The sequence below is a fragment of the Saccharomyces cerevisiae genome, chromosome VII (genome assembly GCF_000146045.2).
Source record: "Saccharomyces cerevisiae S288C chromosome VII, complete sequence".
NCBI classification, from domain to species: Eukaryota; Fungi; Ascomycota; class Saccharomycetes; order Saccharomycetales; family Saccharomycetaceae; genus Saccharomyces; species Saccharomyces cerevisiae.
In genome coordinates, this window is record NC_001139.9 from 238,224 (window position 1) to 257,302 (window position 19,079).

At 37.7% G+C, this 19,079-nt stretch overlaps 8 protein-coding genes across 8 annotated transcripts, besides 1 other annotated feature; 5 read left to right on the forward strand and 3 right to left on the reverse strand.

Moving 5' to 3' along the window:
* Positions 1 to 129: 129 nt before the first annotated feature.
* HUL5 (ubiquitin-ubiquitin ligase HUL5) lies at positions 130 to 2,862 on the forward strand (the record flags this gene model as incomplete). The annotated part of the gene is made up of 1 exon (NM_001181006.1): positions 130 to 2,862. The coding sequence occupies one exon, from the start codon at positions 130 to 132 to the stop codon at positions 2,860 to 2,862; it is 2,733 nt and encodes a 910-aa protein (NP_011374.1).
* Positions 2,862 to 3,130: an origin of replication (ARS712; Replication origin; identified in multiple array studies, confirmed by plasmid-based recombinational ARS assay).
* Positions 3,130 to 6,789, reverse strand: YGL140C (uncharacterized protein; the record flags this gene model as incomplete). The annotated part of the gene is made up of 1 exon (NM_001181005.1): positions 3,130 to 6,789. The coding sequence occupies one exon, from the start codon at positions 6,787 to 6,789 to the stop codon at positions 3,130 to 3,132; it is 3,660 nt and encodes a 1,219-aa protein (NP_011375.1).
* Positions 6,790 to 7,492: 703 nt separating this feature from the next.
* On the forward strand, positions 7,493 to 9,901 carry FLC3 (putative flavin adenine dinucleotide transporter; the record flags this gene model as incomplete). Its single annotated transcript, NM_001181004.3, has 1 exon — positions 7,493 to 9,901. One exon carries the CDS (start codon positions 7,493 to 7,495, stop codon positions 9,899 to 9,901), a length of 2,409 nt encoding a protein of 802 aa, NP_011376.3.
* A 369-nt stretch (positions 9,902 to 10,270) lies between these two features.
* Positions 10,271 to 11,308, reverse strand: YGL138C (uncharacterized protein; the record flags this gene model as incomplete). Its single annotated transcript, NM_001181003.1, has 1 exon — positions 10,271 to 11,308. One exon carries the CDS (start codon positions 11,306 to 11,308, stop codon positions 10,271 to 10,273), a length of 1,038 nt encoding a protein of 345 aa, NP_011377.1.
* A 337-nt stretch (positions 11,309 to 11,645) lies between these two features.
* On the forward strand, positions 11,646 to 14,515 carry SEC27 (coatomer subunit beta'; the record flags this gene model as incomplete). The annotated part of the gene is made up of 2 exons (NM_001181002.1): positions 11,646 to 11,663; positions 11,864 to 14,515. The coding sequence occupies 2 exons, from the start codon at positions 11,646 to 11,648 to the stop codon at positions 14,513 to 14,515; spliced, it is 2,670 nt and encodes an 889-aa protein (NP_011378.1).
* A 158-nt stretch (positions 14,516 to 14,673) lies between these two features.
* On the reverse strand, positions 14,674 to 15,636 carry MRM2 (21S rRNA (uridine2791-2'-O) methyltransferase; the record flags this gene model as incomplete). The annotated part of the gene is made up of 1 exon (NM_001181001.1): positions 14,674 to 15,636. One exon carries the CDS (start codon positions 15,634 to 15,636, stop codon positions 14,674 to 14,676), a length of 963 nt encoding a protein of 320 aa, NP_011379.1.
* Positions 15,637 to 16,417: 781 nt separating this feature from the next.
* RPL1B (60S ribosomal protein uL1 RPL1B) lies at positions 16,418 to 17,071 on the forward strand (the record flags this gene model as incomplete). Its single annotated transcript, NM_001181000.3, has 1 exon — positions 16,418 to 17,071. The coding sequence occupies one exon, from the start codon at positions 16,418 to 16,420 to the stop codon at positions 17,069 to 17,071; it is 654 nt and encodes a 217-aa protein (NP_011380.3).
* Positions 17,072 to 17,439: 368 nt separating this feature from the next.
* Positions 17,440 to 18,741, forward strand: PCL10 (Pcl10p; the record flags this gene model as incomplete). Its single annotated transcript, NM_001180999.1, has 1 exon — positions 17,440 to 18,741. One exon carries the CDS (start codon positions 17,440 to 17,442, stop codon positions 18,739 to 18,741), a length of 1,302 nt encoding a protein of 433 aa, NP_011381.1.
* Between the last annotated feature and the right edge of the window lie 338 nt (positions 18,742 to 19,079).

Genomic DNA, 19,079 nt, shown 5'->3' on the forward strand with positions numbered 1-19,079 from the left:
AAAAGTTCGCCTTTTCCGCACTATAACGATCTCACTTAAACTTTTAAGGATGACTCGCCTATAACTTCATTCGAGTGGCAAAGCGTTATAATTTATCTCAAGCAGCATTTCAAAGGATTCTGACTTAAAATGTTAAACTTCACCGGTCAAACAAGGAGAAGAAATGTCAATTTAGGGAATAGGACTCGAAATTCAAAGAAGGATTTACTGGAAAAGGCCAAAAGGGAACGTGAAAGGAGAGCACAAGATAAGCTCAAAGAAGACGCCAGTAAAACCATTCAAAAAAGCATCAGAAGACATTTTTCAAATGTGAGACTCTTCAAAAACACATTTACTAGTTCGCAACTTGTTCATATGATACCAGCTTACGGGGGCAAATTAATCTATTACATTTCTCAATATGATCTGCAGCAACTGCTAAAATTATCTCATAATTTTTTGAGTTCTTATCCTAATTCTTTAGGCAACAGACAGCTATTGAGCTTGTTGAAGCTATATCAAGATGATGCACTGGTGGCTGAAACTCTAAGCGATCTTAACATGGACTGCCCTACAGTTGACGAATTTTTAGATAGTCTATCCGTTTATCTCTGTCGGGCTTCCTTTTTGAGTTATTCCTCAGCTTCTAAGCTAGCTGATGTCATAGAAGCATGGGAAGTAATGCATAGCAGTGCCTCCATTAGTATTTTTTCGATATCGATAGGATCTTACGAAAAACGGCCATTTGCACTACAGTTTTATTGCATACTTGCCGAAAGAAACCTTTTGCCCCAACTTATCAACACAAATCCGATATTATGGGATAACATGGCAAAGACATATTCACACTGTAGTAAAGGTGGCCAAAAAAATATCGCCAAGCTACTCATACCAAACTTCAACAATCATATTGCTCCATCAGTCTTGCGTAGTGATAACGACTATGTCTTGAAATTTTATGAAAAGGCATTTATAGACGAAGTTATTGCTACTACTGCAAATTACGTTTCTGATGAAGATCACGTGAAGAATTTGATGTGCTACATTGCAAGCTCTCCCAATCAAAGCTGTAAGAATTCTGTCCTTATTACCTTACTGTCTAACAAAGACTTCGTGAGAAGGCTCTCATGGGAATTCTTTCACACTAAATTCAACGCCAGCAAGACTGAGGCTCACCCCCTGTTTTCAGTTTTGGCACAGCTTATCGACATGCACCTTTTAATATCGACAGATCGGGAGTTATTAGACTACAACTCTGTGATACCTATCGAAGAACTAAAGAAATTTACATCCACGTTAAAAGATTTTACTTTCCGACAATATTGGGAACTACCTAAAAGTGAAAGGAACCCTATGTTAAAGGAAGCAGTACCACTTTTGAGCAAAGTCTACGAAAGGGACTCAAGATTGCACTTTCTATCCACGGAGAATAATCCAACCTATTGGGAAAACTCTGAAAAGCAATTTTTAAATTTGAGATTTTACGAAGAATTACAGGAGTACGAAGATCTGTATAGAGAACACTTAGAAGAGGAAAGTGATGAGGATATGGAAAAGGAAATAGATCTTGATAAAGAAAGGCCTCCTTTGAAGTCTTTATTATTGAACAAAATGAAAAAGAGATTAAAGTCATCATTACGTTTCCGAAAGTTGGAAATACTTTTGGAATTACCATTTTTTATTCCTTTTGAAGAAAGGGTGGACTTATTTTATATGTTCATCGCACTGGACAAGAAGCGATTATCTTTAGATGACGATCACAACTTGATCAATATGTTTACCCCCTGGGCCTCCACCGGTATGAGGAAGCAATCCGCTATCATCTCTAGGGATAATGTCTTAGAAGATGCTTTCAACGCATTTAACTCTATAGGAGAAAGGTTCAAAGCTTCATTAGATGTTACTTTTATTAATGAATTTGGTGAAGAAGCTGGTATTGATGGGGGCGGCATTACCAAGGAATTTTTAACTACTGTGTCTGATGAAGGATTTAAAGATCCAAAGCACGAGTTATTTCGGACGAATGATCGCTACGAATTATATCCTTCTGTTGTTTATGACGCTACGAAACTTAAGTATATATGGTTTCTGGGAAAGGTTGTAGGCAAATGTCTATATGAGCATGTTTTGATAGATGTATCTTTTGCTGATTTCTTTTTGAAAAAATTATTGAATTACTCGAACGGGTTTTTATCTTCTTTTTCTGATCTGGGAAGCTATGATTCGGTGTTGTATAATAATTTGATCAAATTATTGAACATGACCACTGACGAGATCAAGTCTTTAGATTTAACCTTTGAAATAGATGAGCCTGAAAGTTCCGCAAAAGTTGTTGACTTAATTCCGAATGGTTCAAAAACGTACGTGACGAAGGATAATGTGTTGCTCTACGTTACTAAAGTAACGGATTACAAATTAAACAAAAGATGCTTCAAACCAGTTTCGGCATTCCATGGAGGGCTCAGTGTTATCATTGCCCCACATTGGATGGAGATGTTTAACTCTATAGAACTACAAATGTTAATATCAGGTGAGAGAGATAATATCGATTTAGACGATCTGAAATCTAACACAGAATACGGGGGTTATAAAGAAGAAGATCAGACAATTGTTGATTTTTGGGAGGTTTTGAATGAGTTTAAGTTTGAAGAGAAATTGAATTTTTTGAAATTTGTCACGTCCGTTCCGCAAGCTCCTCTGCAAGGCTTCAAGGCATTAGATCCAAAATTTGGTATCAGAAATGCAGGGACAGAGAAATACAGGCTGCCTACGGCATCTACCTGTGTTAATTTATTAAAATTGCCAGATTATAGAAACAAAACAATTTTGAGAGAGAAATTATTATATGCAATAAACTCAGGCGCCAGGTTTGACTTATCATAATTCCCAGAAGATTAGGGAGGTAATTAATTAATAGGCAGATTTCTAGTTCTTATATATTACTATAGATAAGGAAATTATACGCTTGTATGCAGAGATAATTTAAGTTTTGCTTTGTTCGCCACCATTCTAGTTATGACCTTTATCTATCATTCTATTTTTTATTGGAAAGGCTTTACAAAAAACAAACAGTAAAAATTCTTTAAGCGAAGTGAAATCGACAATGAATATGAAATTGGTAATTATCTTACATTAGGACTTTTCAATATCTTAGTCCTTCTTTTCTTTCATGTGACTTAGCACCATTTTCAAAGCTAATGGCAAATCATCATCAGAGCTTTCATCATCATCGTTCAGATAATTAGGATCCGCATTACCAAGGGTGCTGTGTCTGCTTAAGCTTGAAAGTTGGCCGGAGGTAGAAGTAATGGAAAATGCTCTATTTCTAAATGTCTTTGGTAAGCCATCCGCGTTTTGGCCTGCTTTATGAGAAGCAATCCGTAATAAATTCAACGCTGCCGGATTATCATTTTTTTCGTATGCCACTGGACATTCCGGCTCATAACTTCTTGTGGAATCAGGAGAAATTTGAGATTCATTAGAATTTGTACTTTGTAAACTTTCATTTCCTTCGGAAATGATGGAAGTACCATCAAATGGGGTCCGATTGCGCCGTGTATTCATAGGATTGCTTTTCCCGTTAATGAAATTATCAAATCCTGTTACTGCCTCTGCAGCCCAGTCCTCGTAAAGTGGACGCGATAAAAACCCGTATTTAAACTCATTTACACCGACCAGAATTTTAGTTAAATTCAACAGCTCTTCAATATACTCAATTATTTCTTCCGATGCAGCACTAGATGCGTTCCAACTTAAAAATTTTTCTTTTAAAACATATTCATGAGGATTAGCTGTTGTGTTGGCCTGTCCCCTTCTATTCATTTTCATTACCAAACCTTCGTTATCATCGTCATCTTCATCCTTGCCGTCAGCGTAATCTCCTTCATTTGGCTTTCTTGCTTTATCACTTAAATTTGAAATCTGCCCAGGATATCTTATTCGCAGAGTTTGGCGCACTTTATTAATCAGCCTTCTATGTGCAATTCTTGCGCTGGGCAAAAATTGCGGTAACGGGGTCTTATTTATAAATGCCTCTTGAAGTGCTCTCATTAGGCAAGAAATACTTCCAACCATTTGGCGTCGATATGGATATACAACACTGTTAAATTCTTCAATAACCGCACTTCCATTTTGCTTTCTCAGCAAGGAAATTGTATCTATCCTCTCTATTATTTGCTTCTGAATAAATATAACTTGAGTGAAAACATTTTCCAACTCGGTATATTCACCCTTTAATCTCGGCTCTTGTCTGGTTAGTCCTTTATAGGCCGTAGCACGGGCTAACGCCTCTTTAGCACTTTTTGATATCTTTTCGATTTTTTTGTATTTCTCTTCACTCATACTACTTGCGACTTGCTCTCCTTCCAGTCCGGTGGCGTAGAGAAGTTCCATTTCCGATATACAGCCACAGACAAAAGAAATCTCTTCATTTAATTGTTCCCGTGCCTTCAATGGAAAGAAAAAGACTTGAACTATTAATGCTACCCCTCCACCATAGCCGACAGCTAAACATCTCTTGGCGAAACTAGTCAATATATCATCTTGGGAGGGAAGTATTGCTGCAAGCATAACAATATAAATACTAATAATTTCAATAATTGCAGCCTTCACATAGGGTGTGCCTAATAAATAGTAAAACCCAGGAATGGCTCCAAAAACTGTGATGACTGTCTCCAAATATGGATTGGTTTGGTTGACAGCAGCAACATAGGAAAGATAACCCCAGGCTGCTCCAAAAATAACCCCCACAGCACGCAAAAAGAAGACCCAGAACGTACCTCCTACGGAAGGTTCCAAACAAAGTATGCACACGAAACCAATCCAGGTACCACGATAGTCTATGTACCACTGCCTTGTCTTTGGAATAAACATCGGAAATGAAGCCAGCATTAATGCAATGGCTACCTGAAATCCAAATCTAAAGTGAGGATGTGACACTTCACAAAACTTATCAATTGAAATAAGCATGGACATAAAAGAAAATCTGCCTTGCCTCCTGGAAGTTCTATTAGTTCCGAACGTAGTTGTTTTCGTTAACGTTAATGGCGACGAAGAAGTGTCAGAGGTAGAAGATGAATTTCCTTTGGGTTCACTTGTCATTGGCAGATCTAGCGATGCATCATCTTTTACAATGTTCTTATTCGATGAAACTTTTTGAGATAAAAGTTCATTCTCTTCATAATCAGGCCTTCTAATAACTGTGTCATGAGCAAAACCATTAGTATTACCATTGAACGTACCCTTTAATGTATCATTTTCAGTCACTGAGTTCCTATCGCCTTTTAACCAGATAGAAAATGTCTCGTAGTTGGTCAACACTAAAAACCAAAGTCTTTTGCCTCTCAGCCAGCCCTTCTTCTCTTGTATTTGACGTTTGACTAAAATGTCCTTGACGGACTCCATAATTACCAAAGTTGAATCTGCAGTTTGCCTAAAATTTAGTAGAAAGCTAGACAACAAAAACATTTCATCACTAGGACTCATAATATCAATATCAAAACTTAACATTTCTGACTTGAATTTTGCTTTACATTCTTCTAACGCCTGCTTCAGGTCATTGATCTTGTTCTGGATGTCAACATCATTGGGCAGATTATTGGCGTTATTACTGAATGTTGGGAAGTTACCATCTTTGAACATTGAGCAGGAATGAACCCTTGAAACTTTCACATCAAATGCATGAGCAAGTACCAACTTTGCTATGTACATGCATTCACTCATTGTCCGGTGTAGACTATAAATCACTGGATGCAACTTGTCAATAACTTTCAACAACTTCTCAGCATTTGCAAAGCTGATTTCTTTGTTCTTTGGCAGTGTCAAAGCTGCGACATCATCAGGCCTGAGCTTGTTATCATGTCTTGCCAATAAAATAAATTCTAATTGGCATGTATTAACTAATCCATTAATGAAGACTGTCAAATTTTCCAAAGTAGATATGATTGGCTTTAGTTTAGTTGGCGAAACATAAGCGTAAGTAAACTCATAAATGCACTCGTGAAGTACTACTCGACAGTTGTTAACTTTAGAAGAAATCAGTGACTTCATCTTCAATAGCTTGCCTAACGAAACAGGATCTCTACTGTACAACTGGCTACTATTGTGCGGGTCAACTGCAATGAAGAAATTTATCGAATAGTCAATGGACTTATGGAGCTCATTCATAGCATCAATAGTCGTATTACCCAAATATGTGGTACCCCACTCAGGAAACAACACAAGATTCCAGAAAATCGACATTGCAATACCCAGGTAGAAAGGCGTACTATAAGCTTTAGCAATAGTGCCTGCTGTTTCATTCAAAGGATCCATAAATGCGAAATGAACCACGACAAAAAGTGGGAAAACAATACCAAAGTAATAGTGTGATACAGATCTCATCCAACCATGAAAAAAAAGCATAATTACTTCGAAAACAGCCAAAATTGCTAATCCCGCTTCATATCTTTTATAGTGCAATACGTGCTGCTGTGCCTCTGTTAGCTCATGCCAAGAACTCCCTAAACATCGCTGCGCAAGGAACCGGCCGAAGATTGCGTAAGCTAGGCCAAATATCAATCCAGTTATGCAATAGATAGCACCATGGATAGTACCCCCGACCCTTCTTCCAGGGTGAACAATAACAGAAATCATTGGCAGCATCGCAGGAGCTGCTCCCAAATGCGCAGTTATCTTAGGTATCAAGCAAAATATGAAAGCTACCGTAGTATTAACAGTCGATTTACATATTCTCTTCGCGAGGATTCTGTCACAGGGGAAATAATACAGCCATAACTTCTGAATCTTAGTCAACTTTGATTTAAGCGACATGGACAAATAATGAAGTCAAGCAATTGATGCAAAGGATAAGGAAGATTTTCTCGCTTGAAAATATGTTCTCTTCGAACTCCAGGATAGGATAGGAATAAAGTAAAAATAGTGTATGATACGTAGTTAGGCCACAACCACAATTATAACCTCTCGATAGCAGGTGTTAATAGAGATGAAGGTAGATCCTGGATTTCTCTTTTCTTTCTTTAGACATCAAACTGGTAGTTCTTATCAGTCTCAGCCTTTTGAAGACCTATCAATTTTATGAGGAGGGTAATGGTTGCTTCCTTTTCCCTAGCAGCGGCCCATCGCTTTAGCTTCAAATAGTTGATTCCTTTAACTGTTGACTATGAAAAGGTAGTCTTCGTTGGGATTGGGGATAAAAGAATATCTGAATACTGTTGCTGTCCGTGCCATTTACTAGCTTACGGACGCTATCAAATTAACTCAAAAACGCTTCTGTTCATCCGCTTTCCAGAAGATCAACGCTCAAAAGACAACAAAACAATTCGAAGACGTCATTCGTTATAGAGTGCCAATCAACATTGGTGGGTACTAGAAAACTTCTTTGCAAAGTATAGCTAAGAAAGGTCTTTTTATTTACGAGCGGGCCATAAATAAAAAAATTTCAACAACAACAACAACAACAACAACAACAACAACAACAAATAGTGGAGACTAGAAAAGTATACCCCTCACAGGCATGAGATTTCTTCAGGTTTATAAATCATCGGCATTAATTGGACTAATAATATTGTTAGCCAGTAAAGTAAATCTTGCAGAGGCAAAAAGGAAGCTGGTAGCCACATCATTGGTCACATGTATGGAAAACTCGCAGCTGTCAGCAAATAGTTTTGACGTTGTTTTCAATCCAGACGACAGGTCATTACATTATGATCTTGATATGTCAACTCAAATTGATTCATATATTTTTGCTGATATTGATGTCTACGCATATGGTTTCAAGATCATTACTAAAAATGTCGATCTTTGTTCAATCAACTGGAAACAGTTTTGCCCGGTTCACCCAGGTAATATTCAGATCGACTCTATTGAATACATCTCCAGTGAGTACGTAAATGAAATTCCTGGTATTGCATACCAAGTCCCCGATATCGACGCATATGCCAGGGTCAAGATCACCAACAATGTGAGCGAGTACCTAGCATGTATCCAAATATACTTCTCAAACGGTAAAACAGTTTCTCAGATTGGTGTAAAATGGGCAACTGCAGTGGTAGCGGGAATTGGTCTTTTACTATCTGCCATCTTATCCACTTTTGGGAACTCTACCGCAGCCTCACATATTTCTGCCAACACAATGTCACTTTTCTTATACTTCCAATCTGTTGTCGTGGTTGCCATGCAACATGTTCATCGAGTTCCGCCTATTGCAGCCGCCTGGGCGGAAAACTTGGTTTGGTCAATGGGGTTAATTAGAATCTCATTCATGCAAAGGATTTTCCGGTGGTATGTGCAATCCACTGGTGGTACGCCTAGCTTATATCTGACTTCAACATCTATGTCTGTTTTGGCTCAAAGAAGTTGGCAATATTTGATGGAGCTCCCATTAATCAAAAGAGCTACCAATGTTTTGTATGGTAATGCAAATACATTAATTTTTAGAGGAATCAAAAGGCTAGGCTATAAAATGGGAATCGAAAATACGTCCATCGTTTGTACCGGTTTTACTTTCTTCGTCTTATGTGGATATGTGTTGGCTGGATTTATCATAGTATTCAAATGCTGTGTGGAGTTAGCCACCCGGTTAGGATGGATCCAAAAGGCAAGGTTTTGGGAATTCAGGAAACAATGGAGAATGATCTTAAAAGGTGCTCTTTTAAGATATATTTACATCGGTTTCGTTCAGTTAACAATTCTCAGTTTTTGGGAATTTACTGAAAGAGATTCACCTGCTGTTATCGTCATCGCATGCCTTTTTATTCTTTTGTCATGTGGGTTAATGCTTTGGGCTGCATGGAGGACTGTTTTTTTCGCAAGAAGATCTGTTGCATTGTACAACAACCCAGCAGCCTTATTGTATGGAGATGAATATGTCTTACACAAATACGGATTTTTCTATACAATGTTCAATGCCAATCATTACTGGTGGAACATTGTTCTTTTATCCTACATTTTTGTAAAATCATTATTGGTTGGATTTGCTCAGGCTTCTGGTCAAACACAAGTTCTTTTCATGTTCATATTGGATTTGTTTTACTTCGTTGCTATTATCTACTATAAGCCCTATCTGGACCGTCCAACAAACATAATGAATATTTTAATTGCTACTGTTACTGTAGTTAATTCCTTTCTATTCATGTTTTTTTCGGACTTGTTTAACCAAAGCTACAAAGTGGCTGCTATTATGGGATGGATATTTTTCATTATGAACGCTGCATTTTCGTTCATTTTACTAATGATGATATTGGCATTCGCTGGTATGATGCTTTTCTCAAAGAACCCCGATCTAAGATTTAAACCTGCTAAGGACGATAGAACTTCTTTCCAAAGGAACACTATGAAACCAGAAGGTACTGTTAATAGATCAGTAGCGAACGAGTTGCTTGCGTTGGGCAATGTGGCAAAAGACCATGACGACAATTCAGATTACGAATCAAATGATACTGGTGTGAATGATGAGCTAAAGCAAGCACAGGATGAAACCACTCCCACAACCGTAACATCAAGTGATGATAACAAGCCTACGTTTTCAGAGAAAATATTAAGTAAATTCTCTAGGCCTAAGAATGAAAACGCAAGCACAGATGCTCTGAGAGTTGAAGCTCCAAAACAACAAACGTTTCCTCACAACTTAACGAATCTTTCACGAGAAAACCTATCAACATTAGGCTCTAAACCTTATCCAGGACACACAAGATCACAGTCTGATGCGCATAATGGACTGATCAATTCCTTTGAAGAGGAAGATACAAGTTCAAATACCGATCCATTTCACGACTCCACTGAAGGAGACCTTTTAGATACCTCAAGTTCGGACGGAGGATTTAGGTCGCAAAACTATGTTCGAGATGACAGCATAAATAGTTTGGGAAACAATAAACAACCACTGAGGAAACCCCCTGGATTCTTCGATGAAGGATTTATGTGAGTCTTTACGATATACAAAAGTTCTGCTCCTATCATAAAAATTTTTAATTTTACAGGTTTTTCTCATTCTCCTTCTAACCTTCTAAATTCTGTTTTTGTCAGAAGTTTCCCAAGTTTTCTTTTTCATTAATAACGTTAAAACACTTTGTACCAGTTTGCTTAATATGAATTTTTTTAAAATAGATAGCTTTTGTTATCTTTGTTTCTATGTTGTAATATCCCAGTTTGTCATATTTTTAATACTCCTCGTGTAACAACAAATTAAAAAAAAATAAATACTTAAATTAATCAAGTTAAATAAACTAATCGAATCAAACAAACAATTTATTATAAAATTATGTTTTTTCATGAATAGGAATGTGTAAGTTGTTCAGTTCTTAAGAGGTATCTTATTTTTTAACATCTTTGAGATCTTCCTCCTCAAATATTTCCTTCTTGTAATATTTCCACTATTAGAGTTTCTATTATGTGCGGCTATCGCTCTTATTAGTGCATCATGAGGCCTTTCTATGTTTTGCGCAATCCGATTTATTGTACGGTCTAGTTTTTCATGAAAATTCGGGACATTTTCATTCCCAGAGCTATCATATTGCTCCATAGGATTTATTTCGTTTATCCAAGACATTTCTTTGTTTTTAAACTTTCTTAAGTTTTTATAGCTCTTCCAAAACTCCGAAGTTAAGGATTTATATTCCAATTCGTTTGATATGTTCTTATCTGAATGGATGAGCATCTCATATTTGGACATAGGAATACTTAACGAATGTAGATAAGGTACCACCTTGGTGATTCTTCCTTTAATTGACCAAGATATTTTGTAATCTCTAATATCATCAGAAATAATAGGCGTTAATGGAATAGTTTCAAAATTGTTCTGAGTGGGGGGATGCGTCTTTGAAGAATTGCAAACAAATACGAATCCAACAAATTTATTAGGAAAGTAAAGGGTTACATTACGCTGTGTATATTTCTGCACCCTTGCAAACTTGAAACATACTGAGCTGTTTTGGGAGATAGTATCATCCTCCTGGGCTGGAATGCATAGTGGTTCTGCCCAATCTAAATCCTTTTGAAAGGGTAGAATATGATTCCAAATTGGCTTTCCTCCTTTACAAAAGGTCACTTGAAGAAAATTATTGATTTGCAAGGGCGCTACCTGGTATTCATATTGTTTTTCAATTACAAAGCCTGTGTACAAAGTACTTTGTTTTTTGTATTGTTCGTACTCCTGCTTCAAGTTCTGTAACTTGTCACCTTTAAGAACATTTAAGAAGAACTCTGTCTGGAAATTTTGGTCTTCGAACTTACACACATCATGTCCAGGAAATGAACTTTTTCCTTGAACGAAAGTGCTCTTAAATAAGGTGTACGTTATAAAAAAGAAGAAAAATTCTAAAAAGTTGTACATTCATCCGAGGAGCACTTTGGATATTATAATCTATTTTTAGTTTTGTTGCTTTGTATTGAGCTGTATAAAAATCATTAGATCCACATTACTAATTATTGAATATGGACAATAATATCAAATATATTATTATCAAATTGATTATTTTGTGACGCGGCGTCAAATTTTAATCGCGTCTGACGAATGAGCGGGTAATAAACTGTCTTTTTTTCATGAATGAATCGAGCTGGCATTAGGAACATGTCGTGTAAGATTTGGGAGTAAATAACAGAAAGCTGCAATAAATGGTAGCTTGTAATGGTGAATTAAGACACCCAATCGAAACAATTATACGGACACGATGAAGTTGGATATAAAGGTATGTTACCAGAGCGCGTTTTGCCAATGCAATTGCGAACAAGCTCCGACAACTCCTATGATTAGGAAATGATCTCGTTCGCGAAGAATACAAAGCCTGCAAAAAGCAAACATTAAGATTAGTTACTAACAGGAAGATTTTTGAAATAAATGCATTTGCTCTTGGCATTTCCTTTATTTGACACTGTACATTTATGATAGAAAACTTTTAGTAATAGATCCGATCGAGTTAAAGGTATCGATTTCCATCCTACTGAGCCATGGGTTTTGACTACCTTGTACTCTGGTCGTGTTGAGCTTTGGAATTACGAAACACAAGTTGAAGTTAGATCCATCCAAGTTACGGAAACTCCTGTTAGAGCAGGTAAATTCATTGCAAGAAAGAATTGGATAATTGTTGGGAGTGATGATTTCAGGATCAGAGTCTTCAACTACAATACAGGTGAAAAAGTTGTTGATTTCGAAGCTCATCCAGACTATATCCGTTCCATTGCTGTACATCCAACAAAGCCTTATGTTTTATCCGGCAGTGATGATTTGACAGTCAAACTATGGAATTGGGAAAATAACTGGGCCTTAGAACAAACTTTTGAAGGTCACGAACACTTTGTCATGTGCGTCGCATTCAATCCAAAGGATCCTAGTACGTTTGCATCTGGGTGTTTGGACCGAACCGTTAAAGTTTGGTCATTGGGACAATCGACACCAAATTTCACGTTAACCACAGGACAAGAAAGAGGTGTGAATTATGTTGATTATTACCCGCTACCTGACAAGCCTTATATGATTACTGCGTCGGACGACTTAACCATCAAAATTTGGGATTACCAAACGAAGTCATGTGTAGCCACTCTAGAAGGTCACATGTCCAATGTTTCTTTTGCTGTTTTCCATCCAACTTTACCCATTATAATTTCTGGTTCCGAAGATGGCACTTTAAAGATATGGAATTCTTCCACTTACAAGGTAGAAAAGACTTTAAACGTTGGTTTAGAAAGAAGTTGGTGTATCGCTACCCATCCAACAGGACGTAAAAACTACATTGCATCCGGGTTTGATAATGGGTTTACCGTACTTTCCTTGGGAAATGATGAACCAACTTTATCACTTGACCCTGTCGGTAAGCTAGTATGGTCAGGTGGCAAAAATGCCGCAGCTTCAGACATTTTCACTGCCGTCATAAGAGGTAACGAAGAAGTTGAACAAGATGAACCATTATCTTTACAAACTAAGGAGCTGGGTTCCGTTGATGTTTTCCCTCAATCTTTAGCCCATTCTCCAAATGGTAGGTTTGTTACAGTTGTTGGGGATGGTGAATACGTTATTTATACGGCGTTGGCTTGGAGAAACAAAGCCTTCGGTAAATGTCAAGACTTTGTTTGGGGCCCCGACTCCAATAGTTATGCTTTAATTGATGAAACTGGGCAAATTAAATACTACAAAAACTTTAAAGAAGTCACATCATGGTCTGTCCCAATGCATTCTGCTATTGATAGATTATTTTCAGGTGCCTTGTTGGGTGTGAAGTCTGATGGCTTCGTCTATTTCTTCGATTGGGACAACGGTACGCTAGTTAGAAGAATTGATGTTAATGCTAAGGATGTCATTTGGTCCGATAACGGTGAGCTGGTGATGATTGTCAACACCAATAGTAATGGTGATGAAGCAAGTGGTTACACATTATTATTCAACAAGGATGCTTACCTTGAAGCAGCAAATAATGGCAATATCGACGATTCAGAAGGTGTTGATGAGGCTTTTGACGTATTGTATGAACTAAGTGAATCCATTACATCAGGCAAATGGGTTGGTGATGTCTTTATCTTTACCACAGCAACTAACAGGCTGAACTACTTCGTAGGTGGAAAGACTTATAATTTAGCCCATTACACAAAGGAAATGTATCTATTGGGCTATCTAGCACGTGATAATAAAGTATATTTAGCTGACAGAGAGGTCCATGTTTATGGTTACGAAATATCTCTAGAGGTGCTGGAGTTCCAAACATTGACTTTAAGAGGGGAAATTGAAGAAGCCATTGAAAATGTACTCCCAAATGTTGAGGGTAAGGACTCTTTAACAAAAATTGCTAGATTTCTGGAAGGTCAAGAGTATTATGAAGAAGCACTGAATATTTCCCCTGATCAAGATCAAAAATTTGAGCTAGCCTTAAAAGTCGGCCAACTTACGCTTGCTCGCGATTTGTTGACAGATGAAAGCGCCGAAATGAAATGGAGAGCCTTGGGTGATGCTTCCTTACAAAGGTTCAATTTTAAACTTGCTGTTGAAGCTTTCACAAATGCACATGATCTAGAATCTTTATTTCTATTGCACTCATCTTTTAATAACAAGGAGGGGTTGGTCACTTTAGCTAAAGATGCTGAAAGGGCCGGTAAATTCAATTTGGCTTTTAATGCATATTGGATCGCTGGCGATATACAAGGCGCTAAAGATCTTTTAATCAAGTCTCAAAGGTTTTCCGAAGCCGCTTTCCTTGGATCAACATACGGTTTAGGAGATGATGCAGTCAACGATATTGTTACAAAATGGAAGGAAAATTTGATACTCAACGGTAAGAATACTGTATCAGAAAGAGTTTGTGGGGCCGAAGGTTTACCAGGCTCTTCGAGTTCAGGAGATGCCCAACCACTCATTGACTTAGATTCCACTCCAGCCCCAGAACAAGCTGACGAAAACAAAGAAGCTGAAGTTGAGGACAGCGAGTTTAAAGAATCCAACTCAGAGGCAGTTGAAGCCGAAAAAAAAGAAGAGGAAGCTCCCCAGCAACAACAATCAGAACAACAGCCGGAGCAAGGAGAGGCAGTGCCGGAGCCTGTGGAAGAAGAGAGTTAACCACCTCATAGAAAGACAAATAAAGAACTAATCAACGAATGAGAAAACATCTTTAATGGATGGTAAACATATATATATACAGATGTACACTTTTTATTTTTATTGCGATAGGTGTGAAAATGAACGTGACTTGAAACTTTGCGCGCAAACAAATCATATTATGAATTACTAAACACGTCCAGTTTATCTACATTTCTTTTCTTCTTTAATCCGATATAATAGGTCTCCTTTGATTCGTCTCTAGAAGCGTCAGGCTTGAACTTATGAACGTTAGTGAAAACTGCCTGCATTCTTTTTTTAAATAGGTTTTCTTCTTCGCCGGTGTATAGTTTACAAACAAACGAACCTAATGGCCGTAATAAATCTATAGCCGTAACTAAGGCTGCGTCACATAAATCAATAGATTGGTAATGGTCTCTTATACTGACACCAGATGTATTAGCCATCCTAAAATAAGCTTGATTAGTAATGTTGTTCCAAAAACCGGTTGTTTGGGGCCAGGGTTCATACATATCACTTATAATCACATCAACTGGGAATTTTTCTCGTTCTATTAGGGTACTATTCGTATTCGGAGTTTCATAAATGTCATCAGAGGTGAAAATTTCACGGTACAATTCAGTATCTTTCACATGGGTTAGCTCCTCCTCGAGCATGTTCTGGAAATAGCCATGGTCCTTATGCAAATCATCGTGTCTGTTCAATTGGAAATGCTTAGAAAAAAAGAGCCGTATAAGATCATGAGTTCTTTTGGCCAATATATTAGCTTGAATAGAGTTCACACCATGCGGAGGTTCACAAGGGAGAATGTCAACGCCCAGTATCATTGAATTAGGTGAACTTCTTTGCCGTGCTACTTGGGACCAAGCCCCAGGGGCATACCCAAGATCTAGAATTCTCTGATCGGTCCTGTTTTTGCTAAAAAGCCGATATTTATCATCAATCTGCATAAGCTTGAATGCGGCTCTAGACCTCAGATTTTGGACCTTGGCCTCTTTTGTGTAGGGATCCTTCAGTTGTCTATTCAGCCATCTGTTTTGTGAGTTAGAATTATACCGTACATGTATTCGACCTAAAGAAGACGATATTATACTCCTGATACGATTGTACACTAAAATCATGCTGTAATTTTCCCGTCAGTATGTGTAGTCATTACTTCAAACCTCGGATAAGCCCATCTTGATGGCTACGACTTCCATCTATATCAGAGGCTGACATTTTTCTCTCATTGACGGAGACGCCCTTTAACCGGACCTGATCATTTTTAAAAGAACGCCAGTAAAAGAGATCTTACAAATACCAGAGAAACGGTATTGAACCTTCTTCTTTGATTAGAACAAATTACTTGATCTTCTTTTTTAAAAAAGAACTGAAAAATCAAAAACGATACATGAAGATGGTATGTAAGTTAGCTAAATAACTTGCTTAATTTCAAGAAAGGGGACTGTAAAAAATTCAGTTTACTCTACCATTATCTCCATTAACATATCAACTTTTAGATCGCAATGAAGAAGACTGCGTTCATAAACCTTACCTCATAAGGCCAAACAGCTATCAGCTTTTGGCAAAAGTTGAATACGGACATTTTTGAACCCATACATCTTTCAATATGCACGGGTGCAACCTCAAATATTTAAAGTTTTTTTTTCCTGAAACTTTTTTTTCGCACACAATAATGCCATAGACATCTTTTGGCCTCAGATTGGAAAGTCCGAGGAAGAAAGACGCAATCAATGGGAAGAGTGTTGTATTTGGATTAAGATATGTAAGTACATCTTCGCAGCACTTCTTGAGCATTACGTTATTTGGTAACCTCTTGAAGTTTCAGGAAAGACTCCATAGAACTAGTCGCAAGCCTCACGGACCACCAAATACTTTGGAAGACTAATTACATATCATAAAATGTCTAAGATCACCTCTTCTCAAGTCAGAGAACACGTCAAGGAATTGTTGAAGTATTCCAACGAAACCAAGAAGAGAAACTTCTTGGAAACCGTCGAACTACAAGTCGGTTTGAAGAACTATGACCCTCAAAGAGACAAGCGTTTCTCTGGTTCTTTGAAGTTGCCAAACTGTCCAAGACCAAACATGTCCATCTGTATCTTCGGTGATGCTTTCGATGTTGACAGAGCTAAGTCTTGCGGTGTTGACGCTATGTCCGTCGATGACTTGAAGAAGTTGAACAAGAACAAGAAGTTAATCAAGAAGTTGTCTAAGAAGTACAACGCTTTCATTGCTTCCGAAGTTTTGATCAAGCAAGTTCCAAGACTATTGGGTCCTCAATTGTCCAAGGCTGGTAAGTTCCCAACCCCAGTTTCTCACAACGATGACTTGTACGGTAAGGTCACTGATGTCAGATCTACCATCAAGTTCCAATTGAAGAAGGTCTTGTGTTTGGCTGTTGCCGTTGGTAACGTTGAAATGGAAGAAGACGTTTTGGTTAACCAAATCTTGATGTCTGTTAACTTCTTTGTTTCTTTGTTGAAGAAGAACTGGCAAAATGTTGGTTCCTTGGTTGTTAAGTCCTCCATGGGTCCAGCTTTCAGATTGTACTAATCACTTCCGAGCGATTAATACATATCTCCATCTTTTTAAATACCTTTTTTAATACGTATGACTCTAAGTAGTAAAAGTATTATGCATAGTTTTAGCCAGATATTTTTGGGCCCGGAATATATCTTTTCGGGAAGCTCGGAGTATATTGCACCGATCCGATTCTTACTCCATATCATGCCATTTTTCTTTCCTTTCTCAGCGATGTTTTGTAGGAAATCACTTAGAACTTGCCTTACTTTAAAAGCATGTTGAGTGAATTTCACAGATCGATATGCTTTGGTGTTCAATCAGTTCAACCATACCTGCTATTATATAATCTTCGACTCGCATAATATAGGTATTCCATGCGCAAATAGATTACTTGCAAAATGGACATGACTAAAAACCACACCACTGACACAGAGGAGTTTGATGATGGTGATATACGTCCAGTCAGTTTGGGAATTGTGGACGATTATAACGCTTCGTTCGAATTACCTTTGAAACCAAAGTTTTTACAGAGTGAGAATTTCTCAGATTTAACAAGTGAATGGGACCAGTCTAGATCAAATACGCCTGGTCTTGCAGAAGGCAAGACTGAGAAAGCACAGCCATGCGGTACAACAGATAGTTCAAAAAATAGAATACATGTAGAGCAACTGTTGGAATCCGCTAATGAAATGAATAATTATTTGGCGCAGAATATAGAGAACATAAACAATTTTCAGGTGGGGCTATTGAATGGAGGGAAAGGATTATATAGTTCCATGGGTGATGATTCGAGCGCGTGTATTAATGGCACTAATTTTAGCTCAACGTCCAATTTTGAACTAAGTGATGATGAGCTAGAGGATACCACGGGTTGCACAAGTTCTATTTTTGATAAAGATCTTTTCCATCAACAAAACGGGCTAAGCATACCTCGCCGTAGATCACCACTCTTCAAATCTCCAACTGCCAGTTTCGAAATTGGCGATGCTACGGATGTGGAGGAGCAAGATATTGATGACTCCATTTTTTCTGAATGTAGCAGCATTACAAGCTTTGATATGGGAGGGTTGCATATCAGTCTACCACACGATGAAGAAGAAGATCAAGAAAAAACTAAGTCCGAAAGTGAAAACCCGTTGCTACATGGCATACCGGTTGATGTAGAAGTGCCCCACATATCGGTTGATGAAGCTCTGGCGAATTTCAAGGAAACCATAGAACTACTACTAAAACTTAGTGGCAATAGAAAGTGTACCGGTTTCAATACTAGAGTGGAGAAAAAAGAATACTCGAATTTCTACATGAAAAGTAAACCCACCTTATCATCAGCAGATTTTCTCAAGAGAATCCAAGACAAATGTGAGTACCAGCCAACTGTTTACCTTGTGGCAACATTTTTAATTGACACGTTGTTTTTAACAAGGGATGGCAATAACATTTTGCAGTTGAAGTTAAACTTACAGGAAAAGGAGGTCCATCGAATGATAATAGCAGCGGTTAGATTGAGCACGAAATTATTGGAAGATTTCGTTCACTCACATGAATATTTTAGTAAAGTATGCGGTATTTCGAAACGGCTTTTGACTAAATTAGAAGTCAGTCTATTGATCTGTGTGTGCAATACTAAATTAATGGTCAGTAACAGGAAATTAGCCGCCTCCAAATTACTTTTGAATGAACTACGGTCCTTCTGTGTATAGTTGATACAAGTATTTTAGATAATTATTTTAACGAACGTAACGAATGCTTTCCAGTCAATAGCGGCACTGGTAATATGATACAAACAATTTCTCAATAAAACAACGACAAACTTAGTCTGTTTATATTTCCGTGCAATGGTGGAAACCTGTACTCGATATTGGAGAAAACTTCAGAGCTTCCCAACAGTTATCCCGGATTCTTAATTGATGCTCTCGAAACGCACATAAAAATGTGATTTTTTTACTCGCATTAAATTACTGTTGAATCTATGGTTCAAACAAATGTATATTTGCCTACACATCTTTCTCTGTCCCTTCTGTATTGTCTAACCTTAAAA